Source organism: Lineus longissimus, chromosome 8 (genome assembly GCF_910592395.1).
Source record: "Lineus longissimus chromosome 8, tnLinLong1.2, whole genome shotgun sequence".
Classification (NCBI taxonomy): Eukaryota; Metazoa; Nemertea; class Pilidiophora; order Heteronemertea; family Lineidae; genus Lineus; species Lineus longissimus.
The window spans coordinates 17,805,108-17,827,864 of NC_088315.1; the positions used below are offsets into that span (position 1 = coordinate 17,805,108).

The 22,757-nt window shown below is 42.6% G+C and overlaps 1 protein-coding gene across 20 annotated transcripts in view; it reads right to left on the reverse strand.

Moving 5' to 3' along the window:
• Window positions 1–981: 981 nt before the first annotated feature.
• The window catches only part of LOC135492237 (myotubularin-related protein 13-like), a 101,904-nt gene continuing 80,128 nt past the window's right edge, over window positions 982–22,757 (reverse strand). For 6 of the 20 annotated variants that reach the window (XM_064778570.1, XM_064778564.1, XM_064778550.1 and 3 more), the window contains 12 exons: window positions 21,159–21,251; window positions 19,804–19,824; window positions 13,356–13,537; window positions 12,754–13,035; window positions 12,266–12,451; window positions 10,137–10,415; window positions 7,927–8,160; window positions 7,320–7,623; window positions 6,383–6,541; window positions 5,732–5,880; window positions 5,374–5,532; window positions 982–4,437 (listed from right to left, as the gene is read on the reverse strand). In XM_064778570.1, the coding sequence (XP_064634640.1) occupies window positions 4,345–4,437; window positions 5,374–5,532; window positions 5,732–5,880; window positions 6,383–6,541; window positions 7,320–7,623; window positions 7,927–8,160; window positions 10,137–10,415; window positions 12,266–12,451; window positions 12,754–13,035; window positions 13,356–13,537; window positions 19,804–19,824; window positions 21,159–21,251 (2,141 nt within the window). In that variant the 3' untranslated portion in view covers window positions 982–4,344. Of the gene's footprint in view, window positions 4,438–5,373; window positions 5,533–5,731; window positions 5,881–6,382; window positions 6,542–7,319; window positions 7,624–7,926; window positions 8,161–10,136; window positions 10,416–12,265; window positions 12,452–12,753; window positions 13,036–13,355; window positions 13,538–16,906; window positions 16,931–18,238; window positions 18,257–19,803; window positions 19,825–21,158; window positions 21,252–22,757 lie in introns of all 20 variants that reach the window. The other 14 variants (XM_064778568.1, XM_064778566.1, XM_064778562.1 and 11 more) reach the window with 5 other exon arrangements.

The following is a 22,757-nucleotide window of genomic DNA, read 5'->3' on the forward strand; positions in this document are numbered from 1 at the left end:
GATGTAGGAAGTGTAGGTGTTGACCCAGATGACTCGGGACTGGCCTCTGCTTATGGGATGTGGTAGTACAGTTGACCGTCGCCACTTTCCTCAAACAGCAATTTGGGACTTCCCGACTGGTATTGACCAATCAGGAGAGATCTATCATGCTTGTTGGGCACAAACAGCATGGCCATGATCACATATGTGACCCAGCACGGCAAAATGAGTCACATGTCGCACAGATGAGCCTAAAATGACACCAGAACATAATAGAAGAAATTGATGTACTCAGATGTCACAAAAGGCAGACAACTGTGAAATGAACAACCAGTCTATCTCAACCTGTCAAGCTCGGAGCGACATGCAACTTGTTCCGTCATGGCGGGTCACATATGGAGGTTTTAATTACCCGACAGGAAGTCCTACATGATTTCTGCTAGAGGAAAGTGGCAAATAGGAATGTTAAGTTGCAGGAATGAGTGATAGACCCGTTGTGAGGAGCCAAGAAACAAGAAATAATTCAGACCATCAAAGAATACCCTGGCTGTTGGTCAGCACTGGCCACTGTCTTCAGCTTTAGTTCTTGTGCCAGTTCTTTTTTTGCAAGTGTTGCCCGAGGTCGACTGATGGTGACCAGAAACATGATTGACCTTGCTGCTGCCATTTGATCGCCGAATAGCAGCTGTGATTTCCTGGCTCACTGTTTAACAAAGGACCAGTTCATTCCATGGAGAGAAGGCCAGCAATCACAACCACCCTATGGCAGCAGGTTGCCTTTCCCAACAGGACTGTGGCTCACAAACACCGCGCAGGCAGCAGGTTGCCTTTCCCAACAGGATTGTGGCTCACAAACACCGTGCACACCATGAGATAAGTTGGAAGCTCAAAAGTTTCCAATCATAGAACCTCTATTACTTGCCGAATGGGACAACATCTTCATTGGCGTCTTACTCTATACAAGGAAATTCCGAAGTCTGAAATAACTGACCAAAACACTGATTATTTTGGATTCAATGATATTACTATTTCTTTTAATTAAAACTTACAGCAAATATCTGAGAAAATTTTCCTTTTCTGGTAACTTCCTCAAATCTACATTCAATATTTACATGTGTATACTACATCTGTATAGCTACGCATTTGCATATAGCGGGCCTCGGCTTCAAATTTAGGCAGATTTGCCTGAGTTACAAGCTCCCTGGTGTTGGGTCAATGAACTAAAATATATACATTATGTCTCATAAATAAATTACAGTGGTACCTATTTGAAGCGCCCAGCAAACAAGCAAATTTTGTCACCGTGACCTTCAATCATGCATGATCACACGCAACAAAAATCACATGTCTGCAACAATAATCATTTATTGCACAGACCTGCGATTACTATCAAACCAGCAATTACCAGTTTACCACAGACGAGTGATCGTTTATCGCTCATCGCAGCAAAAATTGTTGCAGGTTGCAGTGAGAAAAATCACTTGTGTGCGGGGTGCTTAAGGCAAGATGCATACTATTAACATTGCACAATAGCCCAAAGTCTCTGGTCTGCTCACTACTACATGTTACAACCTACTTGTGTTATTTAACCCATCTTTGGTCAATCTCCAAGTAACCGTACTTGAAACGTAAATGACCCCCTGGAAAAGGAAGCTTTATGATGATATTGAGTTCTTATCAAAGCACTTTTCCATGTTTCCCTGTTGAAAGCGCTTTGGGATAGCATATTATTACCCCGGTCTCCACAGAAATCAATCAGGAATTTCAAGGAGCAACCAGAAGGCGCTCACTTGAACTCGACCAGTAGGGGAACCAAGAAGTGACTCAGCAAGGAGTCGAACCCACGACCTCTTGATCATGTGGCTGACTCTCTTCCACTTCACTTCCCCTGCCCCATAAGCTTGCCAGTTTTCGTGATGAAAGCCCTACCACCCAGAGTGTCAATTTGGGAACTTTCTTCTCATGACATCAGTTGAGTATGTCTTAGGGGGGCGGGGGGGGGGGGTCACTCACAATGACAGTATTTAAGATTTTTTTTGAGACCGACTGTAAGTTACACATTTAAAGGGAACTGTATTTAATTATTAAAGGGAGACTAAAGGCAGGAGCCACGTGGACCACATTATGTTTCACTAATTCTTTGACATGGCCTCTGTTACTCGGGACAAGTTTCTCCTCAACACCTTTCCCATTTTCCTCAGAATCAAATGTTCGTGTTTGCCTCCCAAATCGCAAAAATAGAACGGTTGCGAACATTACCAGCTTACAGTATTACTGCAAACAAGAAGAGTGTAGTTGACCTTTAACACATATTTCTGTGCAAACAATGGTCAATTTATTCTCAATTGTTTTTGGAGCTGTGTCAAATTATGTCATTTTAAGTTCAGAGACAAAACATCACAAAAGTGTCAAATAGTTTTTGAAACATGTAGTAGTTGTTTGGTCCATAGGCCACAATACTGTGCTATAGATTAACATCGTGACAAACACCAAATGTAAAAATCACCGTCATAACTGCACTTAGAAAAGTTACAGCGGACCTAAAAATTGCCCCAGACAAGCACAGTAAAAGCCATTTTTAGAAACGTGAGCACAGTCTGGCATGCATAACGCTAGCAGACCAGTCCACACTGTACAAATAATCTATATGATACAAGCTAAAAAAATAACTACATCAGCGTTTTTCACAAATACATGTTCGAAACAGGACAATACGCGTATGACTGTGTTAAAAAGTGCTTTGAAATGCAGTGAAGCGGGAACTACAAATCTTCAAATGAAAACCGCAGTTCGGATTCCAGCCTGCTTAAAAGCACCCCGAGACCACTTGAAAAATTCTGAAAAACTATGTAGTTACATATATTTTGCAGCCCAAAAACACAAATATTCCTCGATTCCATCCAAAATTCAATTGAAATTCTCCAACTCATGCTCCGCTTGTCTGCCGTGGTGACACAGGCACTTGCGACAAAAAGCGGCGATCGCAGCGACTTGCAATAAATATCAAACCAGCGATGACCAGTTTTACCTGCAGATGAGAGATCTTTTTGTCGCACATCGCACGTCGCAGCAACAAAAATCACTTGTTTGCGTGTAAGAGAGGTTCACAGACATACTGAGTCTCGACTACAACTAGAAGTCGGATAAGATGCTCAGAAAATTATTCCAAAACCCCCAAGAGGGAAAACATGACCAGGTTTGATGTTTATACAGTAAACAATCGCGAGACGAAGCTGTCCAAATTTCTCGCAGTAGTTCTCCGACTCTGCACCCATCTAAAGTTCTCTATTGTACCTGATAGTTGTGACCAGATACCGTGATCGGACTTGATACCAAGACCGGCATGGGTAGTTCATTCATACTTCAACAAGTCAGTTACGTTTCCTAAAAAATATTATGTCTCTTAGCTGCACCCTGACCATTTTCTGCCTGCCTGTTCACACCGAAACCAACTCATTCACTTCATAACTTGATCTCCGCACATGAGAAAAAGATCAAACTTACACTTTCAGATATTACTAAGTTTCCACAAATCTCACGAATATGAATTACGAACTTACGATTACAAAGGAAATTGCGTTCCATTTTGCAGTCAACTGTACCAGGTGTTATGTATTCGAAGTTAGTCTTTCGTCCAGTTCCGGTCTTATTGAAAAAACGGACGCTGTGACAATGTAGACTAATTCGTTACGAATTGGCCAGTTCATCACCACGAATTCAAAACTCGCTGCAACTAAGAAATTACAGTGGATTGGAGAGAGAACTTTGGACCCTTCTAAGGGCAACCCAATGATTGCAGTCTCTTTCTCGGATAAATAGCAATTCATAATTTGTAATTCGTGAGATTTGCGGAAACTCGCTATTATCAAGCTACGCCAATTAAAAACTTAACCATCCGATATCCATGACAGTGACTCACTAAAGATGACACATATCATCGAAGTGTTTTCAACATGGCAAATTGACTTTTGAGATAACATTTTGGTGGTGCAAAACATTTCTTAAAATGCACTGATGATCCTTTAACCAAACGCAAACAGTTTATGAGATTGCACCGGTGATCCTTTAACCACTGCAATGATGACCAACGCAAATATTTCAATGTTGATGCTACGTAAAACATTCACTGATGATCCTTTAACCAGTGAAAGCAGTTTCTGAGATTGCACCGGTGATCCTTTAACCATTGCGAGCAGTTTCCAAGATCGCACCACTGATCCTTTAACCACTTCAACGATGACCAATGCAGCACTTTTTGATGATGAAACAGTTTCAGAGGCTAAATACAGGTGGTCCTTTAACCACTGCAAAGATGAACACAAGCCGAACTGTGGTCCAAGTTCGTCCGCAATTTCAGACGTCTGCTCACTGGATGCAGTTCTGGATCTTCTCGATCCAACTCTGCGCTTTCGAAGCATCCGTGGCAAGAAAGTTGTAGAATCGCTTCAACGTCCTCATCTGGAAACAAATAGTAGAAATAATTACTTTACGATACAGTTAAACCTCTCTATTAAGGACACCCTCGGGACTGACAAGCGCTGTCCTTAATAGAGAGGAGTCCTGATTAGAGAGGTCAAATTGAATGGAGACCACAACTTTGGGACCAAAACTAGTGTCCTTAATAGAGAGGTTGTCCTTGATAGAGAGGTGTCGGCTAAGGGAAGTTCCACTGTACATGTTTATGATGACTATATCTGGTATAATCATGGGTTTCCTCAATTGCCCTTTTTTGCACTCGAAAAATTGGAGAATTTCCTTTTTAAGTAAATATTAAACCCTCTTTATCACTGAAGTCCAACTCCAACCAAATACCTGGACTCTGAGGCTTTGTTTACATTTCTGTGATGTTGTGCTGGGTGTTTAGCATTTCTAAATAAATATCCCCCATCCCGGTTAGTCTTGGGACCAGCAACTTTTATCAAACTAAATAGAGCATAAAGGGGGGCAGGAACCAGGGGGGTCCGAATAGGGTTCTCCAGGTTAATACTATGCAGAGTCGGGGGAACTAGGTCAAGTTCGACATAAGCACTGTGCAAACAAGCGATTATAATCGCTGCGACTTAATGTCTCTCAACTGCGGGTAAAACCAGTCATGGCTGGATTCGACATTGACTCGCAGGTCGCTGCAACTTGCATTGAACAAAGCAATCAAGCGATTATTGTCGCATGCAATTATAATCGCATGTCATAGTGACTTAAATCACTCGTTTCGAGGCAATTTACTGATTCAACTATTCTACGTGCAAGGGTGATTAGTCTCGTAGGGATAACCGCCAACGTTGGCAAAACTATTGAGGAAGCCATTCAAGCTATTTATTAGTACAGCGCTGTTCTACGGTTAACATCACCTCTACCAAACGGGCAACGCATGCGGACAAGTTTTCAATAGCTTACTGAGTAATGTAGTCTACAAGTACCCACCTCGAAGAAGGCGTTTTCATCGGCCTTCTTGGGAGCACCCTGTACATTCTTGATCGGCGATGCCGAGATTACCTCCTGGAGATCGATGAAGCCCTTACAGTGGATGTCTTCGTGACTGTCGTAGTAGCGCAGCTGAAATTGACAAGAAGCATTGGCATCATCAGGGAGATCAGTTGCATACACAGTAGAACCTCTCTATTAACGACACCCTTTGGACTGACAAGTGCTGTCCTCAATAGAGAGGTGTCCTGATTAGAGAGGTCAAATTGAATGGAAACAACCAATTTGGGACCAAAGCTAGTGTCCTTTCCGATTACAAGAAAAACTTTACCTGGTGTTTGACCGAGTCGAGAACGAACCACCTCTGTTTCCATCCCTTCAGTAACGCACCCCTCTTGTAGAGGTACCCTTCGTAACTGCGGTGTTCCTGCACCCCGGAGGAAAAGTGGTCGAATATCGGAGAACTATCTTCCACCACAGCTGAAAAAATGAATGAAACTCTCAGTTATGTGCAAACCCTTTTTTTCGAGGCAAATATTTTCGCCACACCCTGTGAATACCTTGGAACAACATCACAAGGCATGCACTCGGGAGGAATCCGCAAGGCAGACGCGTCCAGACAGGCTGATGACCACATGGTGACGATCAACAGAACATGAGGCTAGGATGATAGGGATGAACTGGACTCAAGTTGAGAGAGCTGCCCACGACAGGAGGAATGGGGAAAATCTTGTTGGCGACCCAAGCTCCACTTGGAGTTTTAGTTTAATTGTTTATTGGTTAAATATATAATTACACATAGGACTGGGCGACTTGCAGTAACAGGTTATAAGTCAAGTAAGTTAGAAGTCATTAGTTTATCTTCATTGTTATGCAGTTGACTTTTAATCTAGAAACAGTGTTCAAATTTTAATGCAACTCTTTTTCAAAATCATGCCATCAACTAATAAAGAATGGAGGGCAAACGAATGAGAAAACTTACTTGATTTACTCGACCTGACTGAAGCACCATCGCCCATCTGAGAAATGTTTGTCGAGCTTGCCCTAGTGTCGACGACGGACCGCGTCTTGCAGCAGTTCTTGGGAACGTGCGCCTGGCACTTCTCGTGGCAGTTATAGGAGCACTCTATGCATCGCATTCCTGGAAGGCAGAAAGGCCCATTTGAAAGTAGTCATCATCATCATCATCATCATCATCATCATTCAGGCGTCATGGTCCACTGGACCTTTGCCTGTGCAGGATTTTACTCGAGATATCTGTTTTTCGGCACACCCTGACACAGTCAAATCTATCACATATTGGTCAAAAATATTATTAACTGCAAGTGTACTCATTGACACAGGTCTAGTTTTCTTCTGACATTTTAGATGTCAACCTGCCTAACAGAACACTCTAGCTTGAGTCTTCGTTTGAGGAATGAGTCACTTACAGAATGGAAGAATTCCAAAAGCAGGTGAAGCTCAAATCTTTTTTTCGAGTAGCCTCAAAGCCCAGTGGTTAACACTGCTGGCTACCACGCAAAAGGCCTGGGTTCAATCCCGGGGAGAACCCAGGAATGTATTTCTGGATAAACCGGCGTGGCTTTCAAGGAAATAAAATTCCTGGTTCTTCATAACACGTAGGCTACAATGTATGAAATTTTCGAGGGTCTGTCGGATGAGACTAAAAGCCGTGGTCCCTTGTACTCGAATGTCTATGCCAGGGCAAGTAAAAGATCCTACATAGGTTGACAGTAGCCTATAGTGGACTCCATACCTCCAGCAAAAATCTAATAGGGTTACGATGCCGGTAATGATATGATATGATACTTTAAAACCAATTAATTGGACAGTTAGCGGTTGATCGACCTACATGTAAGTTCTAATGCATTGAACCAGACATGAAGGTGTCAAACGAATCCTCTTTTCAATATGCCTACCTGTTTTGGCCAGTCCCCAGAGTATATGAGAACAATAATCACAGTATGCTGGCGTCGTGTACGTATACTTCTCAAACTTGTGCGGTTGGCTAAACATCTTTGCTGCCTCGCCAACCATTTTACCCTTAACCAGAATCTCGATTGTCGACCGTTTGTGTATGGAGCGACCGTGCGATCGCACCAGTTGCGTGTTGAGCGAGACTTGCCGATGTACAGCCTCGTGTCGGGGGTGCTCGAGCTTCTCCCAGATGGCGTGCCACTTTTGCGGCAGGCGGTCCAACTCGATGGAGAGGCGATGAATTTCCTGCAAGAAGACGAAAGGAAGGTTGAATTAACCGGTTAACATTCATCATCATGATCAATTAGAGTGGAACCTCCTTTAGCGGAAACCTCTCTATAAAGGACACTCTCTATTAAGGACACCCTCTCTATTAAGGACAACCTCTTTCATCATCATGATCAATTAGAGTGGAACCTCCCTTAGCGGAAACCTCTTTATTAAGGACACACTCTCTATTTCGGCCGAATCTCAATGAACACCAGCATCAGCGACTAAACTTTTGAAAAACTGGGCCCAGTTCTTTCGACAGAATCTCAATGAACCTACCAGCAATCCATATGTACATGCGTCTGGAAGACTCTTGCTGACATTGTCGTAACACCCGTTGACGATCTTCCTCGACGTGGGCAACATCGGCCCGTCGATGAGTTCCTGTTCCTCCTCGCGCTTCAGTTCCTTGGCGATCACCTCGAACTCGTACGGCGGCCCATGGGCCAGATCTTCTATGATGTAATAGTCCCAGATCTTTAGATTTGAGATGTTGGAATATGGCCGCAGAACCTGGAGAAAAGATCATAATTATTAAAGCAATCCTTTAACTTGCGAGGCTATCCAACGGCCACATGTATAAGCAGCATTTAGGGCTGCCATGCTGAACCAGGCATCTACCAAGTCAAACCAAACGGTGCCTCCCCAAAAATTCCAACAGATTTGAATTTTTTCCTGGTTTTTCACTCCGTAATCACATTGTCAACACTAAACACGCAGCAAGCAAGTCTTAGCAAGCATTTTCTAGATTCGGCAAATAAACAACGTTTGGCATAACCTGATTTCCTGATCCTGGGATTTTAAATTTTGTTCCGAACTTTTCCACCTTTTTCTGACTCCCAAATCACATACATGTAGTAACCACTCTTAAAACATGGCAAGTGAGTCTTCACAAGCTTTTTTAACAAACTTCCACAAATAACCAACATCTGCCATAACTTCCGATTTCTTGATCTTGGGGTTTCAATTTTTTTCTTGAATTTTTCCCTTTGTTTTGACCCCCAAATTACATTGTAAACTCTAAACACATGGAAAGCTAAACAAGCATTTTCTACAAATAAATGAAATGGCCAGGGCCATTGTGCTCACCTCATGTGGAGGAAAGATGGATAAAGAGCATGGTCTTGTGTCATGTAGTGTTAGGTTTGATGTAGGTCCAAGCAATTACAATTTCCCCAAAATGGCCAATTTACAGTACATTCGACCTCTGTGACCTTGAAAAGTAGGTCAAATCAAAGAAGACCCGGGTGACACATTGAATGGTTGTTAGAATTAGATGTACCTATGATATAAAATTGGTGCCAATCGGGCAAGTCATTACTAGGAATAATGGCATTTTGAAGAATTTAGGATTTGGCCCCCTCCCTGGAGGCCAAACGGCAAATCAGATCGCACCAAACTTCGGTACCTGAGATCACCTGACCAAGGGGTACATGTGTACCTAATTTGTGATCAATAGTCATTGCAGTTAAGAAACGTGCCATAGTTACGGCCTGACGACGAATTTACGCCATTTGACCTCTGTGACCTTGACAAGAAGGTCAAATTAAAAACCTGTGTGACATATACTGTATGGTGGTTAGATGTACCCATGATATCAAATTGGTGGCAATCGAGCAAGAAGTTAAGGAATAATCACATTTTTAAGGTTTTTGGATTTTGCCCCCTGGTGGTTAAGTGGTGAATCATATTGGACCAAACTTCGGTCCCTGAGATCACCTGACTAAGGGGTAAATGTGTACCAAATTTGGTATCAATAGTCATTGCAGTTTAGAAACGTGCCATCGTTACATCCTAACGGCCAATTTACACCATTTGACCTCTGTGACCTTGAAAAGGAGGTCAAATCAAAAACCCGGAGGATATATGATGCACCTTTGCTAGAAGTACCTACCATATTTTTTTCAAAATTTCCCGACTACTATTAAGGGAGATATTGCATATTTTCACTTTTAACGTTTGGCCCCCTGGTGGCCAAACCATGAAACGAATCGGACCGAAACTTGGTCTCCCAGGTGTCATTACATAAGGGTACATGTGTACCAAGTTTCAACTCAATAGCTCTAACAGTTACGAAACGTGCCCTGCTAACGGACGACGGACGACGACGACGACGACGACGACGACGACGACGACGACGACGACGACGGACGACGGACGCCACGGTATGGGATAAGCTCACCTCTGCTAAGAGGTGAGCTAAAAAGTTCTACAAATAAACAAATAAAGTCTGACGTAAACAAGCTTCTTCATAAGTTCTACAAATAAACAAATAAAGTCTGGCATAAACAAGCTTCTTCATAAGTTCTACAAATAAACAAATAAAGTCTGGCGTAAACAAGCTTCTTCATAAGTTCTACAAATAAACAAATAAAGTCTGGCGTAAACAAGCTTCTTCATAAGGTCTACAAATAAACAAATAAAGTCTGGCGTAAACAAGCTTCTTCATAAGTTCTACAAATAAACAAACAAAGTCTGGCGTAACTTACCATTTCCTGATCCTGGGGGGAGAACATGAAGTTCGAGAAAACCGGCGACTTCTTGTGGTACTTATCAATGTAGTCCCATATCGACATCCCAAGAACCTTCGTGGTTGCGGACTCCAATCCGTCGGGCTTGTCGTCCTTGTGGAACAGCCAACCCGCTTCCATTCGTTCGTACTCGTTGTCCAACATGAACGTGCGGAAACGATTCGAGACGTAGTGGTAGGCAAGGAACTTCAGGAAGAACTGGTTGAACTCGAAAGAGAGAGGGAACTGGCAATGAACCTGCGGGGAAACAGAGAGATACATCAGAATGATTAACACCTCAGCGCCAAACCACGTGGCCCAAATCCCCCTCTTTGAGCTGCTTATCGCAGTCTCATGGACTTCATGAGAGAACTACGCCATCGCCATCTTCAGGGCAAGGTAGAAACTACCAAGCCCAAATCCCCCCTCTTTGAGCTGGTTATCGGAGTCTCATGGACTTCATGAAAGAACTACGCCATCGCCATCTTCAGGGCGAGGTAGGAACTGAAAAGACCAAACCACTGAATAACAAAAGAAAGGCGTTCGGACATCGGGAATTTTTAGGGGGGTCGGGGGTGTTGGAAAAGAGGGTCATTTTGGTCATTTTTGGTCATTTTTCAACTAAAAAGTAAAATATAGTAAAGGAGTATAGCTAACATAACTCTATTGATTCAAGAAGACCTTGTCTTGGAGAAGTTACTGCAAAAGACCTTATGCAGCCATCTCTTATCCTTTTTTTCTTCTGGGGGTCTGAAAAGGGGGTGTTGGGGGGTGAAACACCGACGCTGAAGGTGTTAAATAACAATCATACTCGATCCCAAGCAAGCATCCTGAGGAAATCAGGGGTTAGTGTTCATTTCTCTGGCCCTGCACCCCCCCCCCCCCATCCTGACAATATCAGGCCACATCTCTCGATACATATGTAGTTGTGGCATCATTCCTACTAGCCCAGGCTAGAGGGAAATTCCCTTTAGCTCAGTCGGTAGAGTCATGGCCTTATAAGCGAGAGGTCCCGGGTTCAATCCCCGGTTGGACCTTGATGTTTTTCCTCTGTTACACATACTTCCTCCCTCAATGCGCAGTCATGTTGTAGGCCCTGTTTGCAAGAGGATGACAAACCCCCGAGACATTCGCCCTCAGTTGGTGAAGTACAGACATTCATCACCTTTAAGTCAACACCCACTTACTTCTGCGCGGGGACTTCACCAAATGAGGGTGAATGTCTCAAGGGTTTGTGTGCAGGGCCGGGGAAGCGAAAATCAACACCCGATTTCTTTAGAATGCACGAAAGAGACTGATCATAGAATTTGACTGGGTCCATCGCTTACGCACACCAGCTCTCTCTGGTCTTAACCTCTCAGACTAAATAGTCACCAGGCCTGCGATACCTAGCCACGTCCCGACGTACTAGATTCCACACCCAAGTTATCCCTACAGCTGTCAGCAGATATGTAAGACTATTCTGTGATGGTCGACACAGATATTCTGCTCTATCTGCTATTTTTTTTTGGAGGTGTGCAGCGTCGGGTCAACATCATGACAGAACACTTTTTAGCCTCCTCAACTATTGGCTTATATTTATAAAGACTAGTAAATGCTTTTACTACAGTTTTCTACAGAGATGGCAAGTGTAAATGTACATGAAGTTTAAAGTAAAAGCATTTACTAGTCTTTTATAAATATCAGCCATAGCCAACATTGGTAATACAAAATGTAACATATGAGACCGAATGTGTAATGTTTGTCATCCTGAGGAAATCAGGGGACGGCCCTGCACGCAAACCCCTGAGATATTTCCCCTCATTGGCTAAAGTAAGGCGCAAAGCAAAAAGTGCCTAATCAGACGGCTGCTAGCATCTGATTTCAGGAATTTCATCAACACTGTGGCAACGTTATCCAAACTTCCTTTTTCCATTTGTTGATATCTTGCCTACTGAAATGGCATAAGTCCCAAATCTGGGCAATGTTGCCTTTCATGATGATGATGGCGATGATGATGATGATGATGAAAATGAACACTGTTCACTGAAAACCCAGAGGTCTGCCCAAAAAATCTAAATCTGTCAAGCCTTTCATAGCCTATTGTGAATTCATCTTCATCTACAAACCTGGTGGACTGCGTCAAGAAACTGCAGAAAGACTGGCGCAAATCCCGAGGCCTGGTTGGCCGCTGTCTGGTTGCTGCGATGGGTGAACCGGTGACCGAACGACAGCCACTCCTTCTCGATCAGCACCTTGAAGCCTTCGATCGTCCGGTAGAACGGATCGAGCAGGAGTTGGGCCACTGTTATCACCTGGTGGAAGAAAAGTTCAGAATTTAGACAGAAATAAAAAGATTACAGAAGTTTAACTTTTAACACTTTGATAACAAATTTATCAATTTCCATCAGAAAAATGTCCGGCATGTGGCCTTTTTCTGAAACTTCCTCTCAAACATGGTCATTTTATGTTTTCTCTCCAGAGGTGCTGGTCACAAACATTATTCCCCATGAAAACATACTTTATAAACTCATGCAGAAAGATAATTATCCGCTCAAATATTTCCGTGTACGGTTCTCTTTAAATTGCCCTCTTCAAAACCATCATAACGACTTACCTGCGTGGTTATATCCCACCCATCCTCAATGCACACCATCACCGACGACCCCTGAACGTCAATCAGGTCCACGACTACTCCCGCCAACTGGAGGATATTCTGCAACTGCGGCAGCCAAAGGGATTCTTCCACGGCTTTGAGGAAGCTGTAGTCCTGGTCTGAAGAGGACGCGCTCGGCACACACGCCCGCATCAACTTCTTGAAACTGGCTTTGACGTGGCGAACTTCGTTGAAGTCGACTGGGATGAAATCGCATTTTGGGAAGGCCTCGATCTTGATGCCCTGGAAGAGGTTTTGAGAAAATGTTGAGAAAATTAATTATTCACCAGAAGCAAAACCAATCGAAAAGATTTGTCGATGTTCTCTACAAATGCGTTTTCCCAGTATTTCAGTCAATAAATTTGTCAAAATGTTGGGGAGCAAAATGAGTTGATCTATATTGTGTCGCAGGGATTTCATTAGCGAACTGCCAATCTGTATTCTTTTATTATTGACTTTTGAAAGTGGTTGGGTTGCAAAAAATGGGGGGGGGGGGGGCATACGTCCCTTCCTCACCCCTGGATTGGGTCTGATCGTAAAAACACCAGAAATTCATGACATACCTTGACCTGCGTTTTCTCTCCTAGGACATAGAGGGCAGCTCTGTGCAAGCCCTGCACGGCTCCTTCTAAGAAGTCAGCAGTTTCAATGTTCCCGTTTGCCCGTCCGCCCATCTTCATGCCCATGTCTAAGGTGCCCGTCGATAACTTGGGCCGATCACGATAGCTGCCCATCCGCCCAAGTGCTGTGGAATAAAACATCAGAGTAAGATTTTTGTGGGAATTTTATAGGTGGAGTCGGGTTACATACTGAAGACATTCGGGTTTAATTCATGAGATCACCGAGTTGTCACATCCTCAATCACTGTGATTTCTCATTACCATTTCATTTTACCGGAGTAAGGGCTGAAATCTGTTTCCCTTTTATATGTGACGGAAATATTCTTACATGTGAAAATACTGTCCTAAGAACTGCCCTAACTTTCAAAATATGCCTCTAAAATGGGTTTTTTTTCTCCAATTTCAAAAATTCAAACTTCTTAAGAGAGGTTAGGAATAGATCTTTCCATTTCTGCTGACAAATTAAGCCCATTTTAGGAGTGGAAAAAATATCCTCCAAATATCAGAAATGCCTCGGCCCTGATTTTAAGTTCAGCTTACAGACACTGCTCTAGGTGCCGAGAAACATATACCGACAATAATTCTATAAACGACCAAATTTTTGTGCCTTTTTATTTTTGCAATTCGCAAAGATTTTTGAAAGAAAAAAAGTTCTTCAGATTCCTTTGGCTGTACAAAATTCGTTTTGTTTTTCCCAAACAACTTATTTTTTCTCACAATTTTTATTTTGGCGAATCTATATCATTTGGAAAATCTGCAAAAAATTTAGCCATTCACAGTATTCACAGCGACATGCCACATTTCTTCTTCAAACCAGTATGGGCAAAAAACTGGTCAATTCGTTCGAATTACAAAACTGTCTAAGTAAAGTTCATCTCGAATCATTCACACTGAAAAATCTGAGATGAAGGTCCACAATTTACCACACAGAAAGCAGCAAAGTTTGTAACCAAATCTACTGAATTTGGTTACAGAAGCTAGTACACTGATTTTAAGCTACACCCTATGCCAAGAGGTAATAAAGACTAGTCTTTATTAAGTCTTGCCTATGCTTAATATAGACATCCTTAGGCCCTCTACAGTACAGGTGACCCCCTGTAGGCCAGGCTCACAGATGGGAGTCAGAGAGAGAGAGTATGAACTATCACATAGCAATTCAGTTATCACAGCTGATCAAAATTTATAAAGATTCAAATTGACTTTTTTACTCACTTGAAAAAATAAAAAAATTTCATAAAAATTTCAAGGGTTAGAAATAATGGCCACAAGAGATAAGAGCTGGAAGGGAAAGGATCTGTGAGGGTTAAAGTAAGGTTTACCCGGCCAGCGAGGGGTAAGTGAGAGTCGATTGTTCCAGAAAATATAAAATACGCCATAAAAATGAACGAAAAGATATTCAACTTGAAAAGTAGTTCTCAATCCCTGTCGATACCGGAGGTTCCTGACACCAGGAAACAAGGCTTATTTGTCCCAGCAAGAAGGAATTAGTATCTTGTTGCCCCCCCCCCCCCCCGTCACCTGGCGTCCACGCTTTTAAAGGCCTACGCCTTTGAAATTTGTAATTGAATTTGAAAATTTCAAATTGTGTAAATACGCACAGAGTACAAATTTCCATAATGCAGTTATATATACAAAGACTCTGAATACCAAGTTTCATCAAATTTGTATGCATAATTATTGCACTACCGCATTGTGTATAACTGCATTTCTATTTTCCAGAGCTGCCACTGATTATGAATGGTGCTACCTTTAAAGGCGTCTGCTTTATACGAATGTGGAATATTTTGACCCCGCAATCAGATGACAAAGTTTCAAGATACAAATTGACCCTTGCTTGAAGCACACTCGGAGAAAGAGGAACCCAGACACTGCCAGCTAATTCATAAACAGGACTATTCGCCAATTCTATATCAGAATCGAAACTAGGCTGTGCATCATCAATCAAAAAACTTTCTAATTTTCTTTTTTTGTACATCACCCTGTGGAATAAGCAACAACTTGTCAGAGTAGGCCCTATCTCACACCTCTCCCAAGTCAGGCCAACCACCTCTCTGAGGAAATCCAGTCTTGGACTGTATTCAGTACACAAAAGGTGGCCTTCAGTCTGAGGCTGCATTAGCTTGGAGAGGTGGTACACTTTACTCAGAGAGATGGTTGACCTTGACACTGAGAAGTGGTTGACCTTGACACCGAGAGGTGGTTGACCACGACTTGGAGAGGTGGGTAACCTTGACTGGGAGAGCTGGGTGACTTTGACTGTTAGAGGTGGGTGACCTTGACTCTGAGAGGTGGGTGACCTTGACTCTGAGAGGTGGGTGACCTTGACTCTGAGAGGTGGGTGATCTTGAATGGTGGTCAACCTTGAGGTGGGTGATTCTTTAAGAGGTTGCTGCCTTCAGTACGAGGCTGGATTAACTCAGAGAGGTGGCTGACTTCAACTCGGAGAGTTGGGTGCTTGTTGAAGTAATCACTGCCTTCAGTCCGAGGCTTGATTTTCTCAGAGAGGTGGTTGACCTTAACTCGGAGAGACGGGTGACTCATGAAGAGGGTGCAGCCAATTCCACAGGGTGACGAGGCTCATCAGGTTGGCTTTGCACAAGTTTGAAATTTTATTTTGTCTCAATCAGTGGCTGGGAAAATACTTCAAACATGTCTTATGCTGGCAATGCCCGGAGATGTTTACAACAGCCAACAAAAACAGGTTATTTCCTAAATTCATGCTCCAACCTTTCAGAGACCTGCACTGAAATCATCATCCAAAATAAAACGTCCCCCCCCCCAAATCTTTTGTGACTGATGAAAGAAGAATGCATTACACCCCTCTAAAATTCGTTTCAGAAAAGATTGGGAGGTCTACCGTAGCTGGAAACCTATTCCCTACGCAATACGGTCTTTTAATCAGGCACTGTGGTTGAAATCAGCTAAATATTTCTGTGCTGTTTATTCACAAGGCTGGTGCAACAGTATAGCAAAAAGCTAATAAGTACGTAAGGAGCTGCAGTGGTGTTGTGGCTCGAACTTTTGATTCGTGGTCAAGAGGTCGCTGGTTCGATCCCCACTGTCAACGTGAGACTCTCCGCTGGCATCTTTGACCAATGTGCTTGACTCCACCCAATTGTAAATCAGAACCGGTCAGAAACACTCAAGATTGTAGCGCTGGTCGAGCTGCACATCTGAGGTATAGTGAAAGGCTTCAGGACAGACCGTGGGTTGACTCCACCCAGGGGTAAATCAGTACCGGTCAGAAACACTCAAGATTGTAGCGCTGGTCGAGCTGCATATCTGAGGTCTAGTAAACAGCTTCAGGACACACCAGGGGTTTAAGTGTCAAGTCATATATCAAGTTTTAAAGTCAGATATCGTAGTTGATATCAGACTAAAACGTTTTTTTACAGTTTGGATTATGATTTCTACAAGTATGATGAATGATTCAGCAGTTATCCCTGAAAGGTTGAATATTTACACGCAATACGAAAAGTTACGTCAGGACTAACCATCCTCCTCGTCAAGGCTCTGAGCTTTAAGGGAAGAGATACAAGGGCATCGATGCGATTAATAAGAGCTTCAGGGCAGAACACAATTCTCAACTAGTTAGGCCACACCAATTACTGTAACCACCGAATTTTTTAATGAGAGTTTAATTTTTGTGGATTTTGCAGTATATCTCCCTTTAAGCACATTCAGAAATATTTTAACCCATGATTCACGCAGAACACACGTTTCAGTCAAAATGGCACCGCGATTGTGAGAAGATTATTTTTGAACGTGACTGTGACTGTACAACATGGAGTGTGCAATCAAAAAGCCTGCATGGGTGCAATATTTGAAATAAACACAATGCAGGCAATACAGAGCTATTGATAGTGAGCAACCCAAAACATATCTATCAAAAGCTCACATACGAATATAAATTCCGCGAAAATCAGCAAGTTATATCAACAAATGTTACAAAAGCTGAAACTTGAAATAACCCGAACAGCACAGGCAGGAAAAGCACTGTTGCACAGGTGAGGTGCAACTTCAGGAGAAAGTGATATTTCAGACTTCCTACATGAATGGAAAATCACTTTTTCCTTCCATCGCACTTGTTATAACCCTGGAGAATCAGTTTCCCAACTTGCTGATAATCAGGTAGGCCTCCCAACTTGCCGAGAATCAGATTGAGGATCTCGCAACTTGCAGAGAATGGGTTGGTCTCCCAACTTGCAGAGAATGGGTTGGTCTCCCAACTTGCCGAGAATGGGTTGGCCTCCCAACTTGCTGAGAATGGGTTGGTCTCCCAACTTGCCGAGAATGGGTTGGTCTCCCAACTTGCCGAGAATGGGTTGGCCTCCCAACTTGCCGAGAATGGGTTGGTCTCCCAACTTGCCGAGAATGGGTTGGCCTCCCAACTTGCCGAGAATGGGTTGGCCTCCCAACTTACCGAGAATCAGGTAGGCCTCCAAACCTGCCGAGAATTGGTTAGGCCTCCAAACTTGCCGAGGATTGGGTAGGCCTCCCAACTTGCAGAGAATGGGCTGGCCTCCCAACTTGCCAAGAATCAGTGAGAAATCCCAACCTGACGAGCCGACATATTGTCTGTCCTTGTTACCAGATGGACACAAATTTTGGCTGTTCATTTCGGCTACTTTAATGTGAAGCACACTTTCCAGGACCTCTCCCAGACCGTTCCGAGGGCAGGCTGAGCTTGAATTCAAAGGTTTCGCAGCAAGTTGGGGAACTGATACGCCAGGGTGGTTATGGGCGTGTTAAGGGATTCAGGATGTTGCTCATCGGGGGATGGTGCTGCTGGCACACGAGCGACAGCAATATGAAATGGGCCTCACCGCTAGCAAAATCACCGACTGCAAAAAGACAGAAGGAAGTAAAGAAAGAGAAAAGAGGAATTTATACAGATGAGTACAGAAGGTCAAGGTCGTGATGACATTTGTGGTCATGGTCGTGATGACATTTGAGGTCAAGGCCAAAGTTATAACCTATAGCAAGGTCATGAACTTTGAAAGTTGAAGTTTTCAGAGCAAAGCGTATTCCTTTTCTTGACTAGAAACTCTATCCAAGTCTGAGCTGGGCAGAACCCAGCCTGTGGCTTGAGGTATGAAATAAAGTCATGCAAGTTGGCCATTCAAATTTCGTTTGGCCCATAAGGTGAGGTGGTATAATTATAATTCCACGATAATTCTAGACCTCTGACTCTGTACATTACTGTTTACTGCCAAATTGTACCATTTTACCTTATTTACAAGTAGATAAATATCTAGCAGGTTTCTACAACTCAAAGATAAATGATTTTCTGACAAGAAATTTGTGCTGATTATATTTCGGACATATCTGTGTTATAGCATTCCGTTTAAACTTCTTTGTACGAAACGAAAACAGTGAGGCGCCGCACAAACAAGTGATTAAAACTGCTGCAACTTGCGATAATCCCTGCTACGTGCCACCAAAAAATCACTTGTCTACAGGTAAAACCTGTAACTGCTGGTTTTGATAGTGATTGCAGATCACTGCCATTACCGATTCTTGTAGCAGGAAACTGCATTGACCACCACAAACAAGTGAGTTTTGTTGCATGTGATCATTATCGCCGGTCGCAATGATTTGAATCGCTCATTTGCAGGGCTGAGGAATCGTTGGGTCATGTTTGAGTAATTGTGGCAAGTTAAAGGAAGACTATAGGCAGGAGCCAGGTTGGTCCGATTGAGATTCACAAAGTCGCTAATAGGGGTCTCTTCTATCACACAGTACATCAAAAGAGTTCAAGTTCATACCAGTATAAACAATACATGTATAATCATTGTTGAATCAGACGCAACCAAGTGCCTGAATTGTGCATACTAGTCACCTGCAGACTAGCAATTTGACCCCTAGTCCCCCTTTAACACAAAATGCTATAAGTATCACATTTCTTTAAAATGAAATTTGCAAATAAGCCAAAGCAAAAGGCACAACGAGTCCCAGAGCTGAATGAGAAATTCACATTGGTAACAAACATTAAGGTGTCATTTCAGAGGCCAAAGGTCAACTTTGAAGGTCATTACAGAGGTCGCATCTGAAGGTTATTTCAGAGGTCAAATTCGAAGGTCATTACAGAAGCCAACTTTGCAGTATCAAACTTAACTTCGCTTCAATTTTGGTTTTGGGAACTTTGAGGTGAATTTCCGTACCAATTCTGGGGGGCTTTTGTCAGAATTCTTTCGGGGCACCAGAGCCCCAAGCGTTTAGGGGAATGCACCTTCAGAGACTGTGAAGGTGGCCTGACAAGCTTGCTAATGACACCCTTGGGGGAGAAAATATTCAGTTCATGAAGTTTCCGCAGTCCTAAAGGGTATAAGGCAACTGAATATCAAAAACTTAACAAAGGTGTTGACAAGCGAAAAAACATGAGAGTTACCCTCAAGGATATTCGACATGGCTGAAAAGAAGTGGAAGGTAGTGAATTCTCAGGGTAGGTTTCAAGTGTCCCGCAAACAAGCCACAGTTATCGCTGCAACCTGCAACAATCGGCGAGAAAAGATCGCTCGTCTGCAGGTAAAATCAGTTATCGCTGGGTTAGATGTTGATTACAGGCCACAGCAATCAATGATGCTTATTGCAGGCACCTGCGATGACCATTGCAGACAAGTGATTTTTGTCACAGGCAATCATTATCGCAAGTCGCTGCAATGAAAATTGCTTGTTTACAGGGCGCTTTAGAGTTTGAGAAGACGGATAGGGAGAGAGGCATGAAAAGTGATTGAACATTTTGGAGGAGTTTTGAAGAGCACGCAGCATGTTAAGAGTTCGACAAAGAAATCTACAATGTCATGCATTGGCAGCCAAACATAGAAGGTAGCGATGGCTGACAATGTCACATTTCCCTGCAATGGAATCGGCCAAGGGGACACGTTTTGGCCACAATGGGGCACCACCGAAACAAGAACATACATAAACTTGGTCACCAGTTTATCAACAGAACAACCGCAAAATACTGAAACTTGAAAAAATACAAATCCTATACTTTGACAAATTACTCAATTTCACCAAGTCTGCACAGTACAGTCTCAAATGACACAGGTTTGAAAAGGATGGACAAATCATGCTGATAAGGAGGGGGGGGACAAGGTTTGTTGGAATGGCAATAAGAAACCCATTCTGGTTAAGTGCAAAGGTATAATTAATCATGTCCATCTTTAAAAAGGAGTAAATTCATAACATCGCCTGGAGTGGAAGTTTTTAAACCAGAAGGGGGGTAAATGGATTTTACCAAGCCTACCTAAAAATCAGGCAAAGGCAATTAAAGCACTTGTTTTGGGGAACGTGGTAGGAGATCTTGTTCCACAACCAATAACTTGCTATAAACTGACCGGGACCATCAACAATTACATAAACATTGTACCTAGATGTTAAAGGGTTAAATGACTCTCACCAGAACCACAAGATTATTAAGGTAAGGTGGTACAAAAACCACAACACTATTAAGGCTATTAAAGGTGGTACAATTAAAGCTATTTTTGCATAATAGTCAACTGCCAGCTGTTGTTACTATCATGCTACAATTGTACCATGGCAATAATTGTACCACTTTACCTTACATATTAAATCTCACAGCATATTATTAGCTTACTTATTTCGAGTGGTAAATAGGACCATTATAAGACTAGAGGGAAAAGGACAGTCCATTTTTAGAAAACTTCATCACATTAGCAATAGACGGGTAGGGAATAGAGGGTTACAGAGGCTAAACTATCTTTAAGAGATCATACATACAGCGCCGAGCCTTTCCTATGCTGTATCTGAGCGAAGAGTTAAAGCTTCCTTCCCTTCGGACGGGCTGCGGACTCAAAAAGCCACCGTTCCCAACTGACAAGAGACAAGGGCGTGCCGGGTTAGAAAAGTAAGCAATCTGCATTCAGAAATGTTCCTCACAGATAATACAATATTCCTCATATCGTTTAGGCCTTTCATTTCCAAATCCTGCACAATGTTACGGTTACAGTCCTAATCACAAATGACATCCATCCTGTTTTCGCGTCATTGACGTGCAACGTACGCACGTGTTGGGCGCTGAATTGCGCGTCAAATGACACGCTTATTTCTCTATATTTCGCATATTTTACGCGCCACCTATGCCGGGTTACACACAACCAACGCGCTGGGTAGCACGTCAATGATGCAAATTTAGGGATGACAATTGTGACTTGAACTATACAATGATATAGCAGACCAGTTGATCTCAAAAGCTGGGCACACAAATGGCAAAAGTGTAGGATGGCCAGGTCATTTCTGAAGCTGGCTGCACACTTGGCAAAAAAGCAAAGTCGAAATAACACACCATCTTATAAAATAATACGAATCCAGTTTCATTTCATAGCATAAAGTTTTGACAAAATGGTATCAGAAGGAGATAAATCTCCTCAGTGGGTATTAGATCATGTAGATTTCATATGGATTAAGTAAAATGACCGACAAGTTTGACCATTCTATTGCAAACATCGAGTTTGTCAGTGAACAAGGTGTGCATCATTATTGCCCAAGTTGTGCGTAATTATTGCACAAGATGCACAAAATCACTGAGGGTGTGCTCACAGATTATACAGTTAAATAGGTAGTTATCTCAAATCTGAGATAGAATGTGCTGGCGATGTTATATTTCTTGATTAGAATTAGAGGAGGAACATCTATGAATGCAAGTGAGATAGCAATTAAGCATGGAAATGATAAGCAAGTTAGAGAAAGAGAAGGGTAGACAAACTTCATGGGGAAATGTGGGGCAAACAGAGAAATTTCCGAAAAAAAAAGAAAAATGTAATTTTTCACATCGAATCCTGAAATAAATGGCACAGTCTAAAAGTGCTCGCTGAGAGCTTTCCAACGCATGGTCATGTTCATACAAGGTTTCAAAATATGAGATTTTTTTGGATAATTTTCGTATTCGCAGGGTAGGGCGAGAATTATAAGCAAGTTTGTCTTCCCTGCCATTTCCTGAGCAAAAGTAATGAAGCAAAGAACAGCAACAAATAATAATTTGGCAGCAAATTATGAATTATATGACAGCAATAGTTAATGATGAAGCAGCTAAATGTAGGTTCAGTTGAAGAGGGTGTCATCTTGAACAAGAATGAGAAAAGACGAAGGTCTTTACTTCTTCTTGTATTTATCATTACTGTTACAGTTTGTTAGGATCGAATAAGTGACACACCAGTCGAGTAAGATTTGGACAAGGACGAAGTCACCATCAGATACTATTTCCCACATGGCAAACTTGACAAGACGGAACTAAGCACACGACCTTGACATAATTCAGATATACTGGATAGGATTGAATTCTTCTTCCTTGTATTCTAATGATAATAGGTCAATAGATGT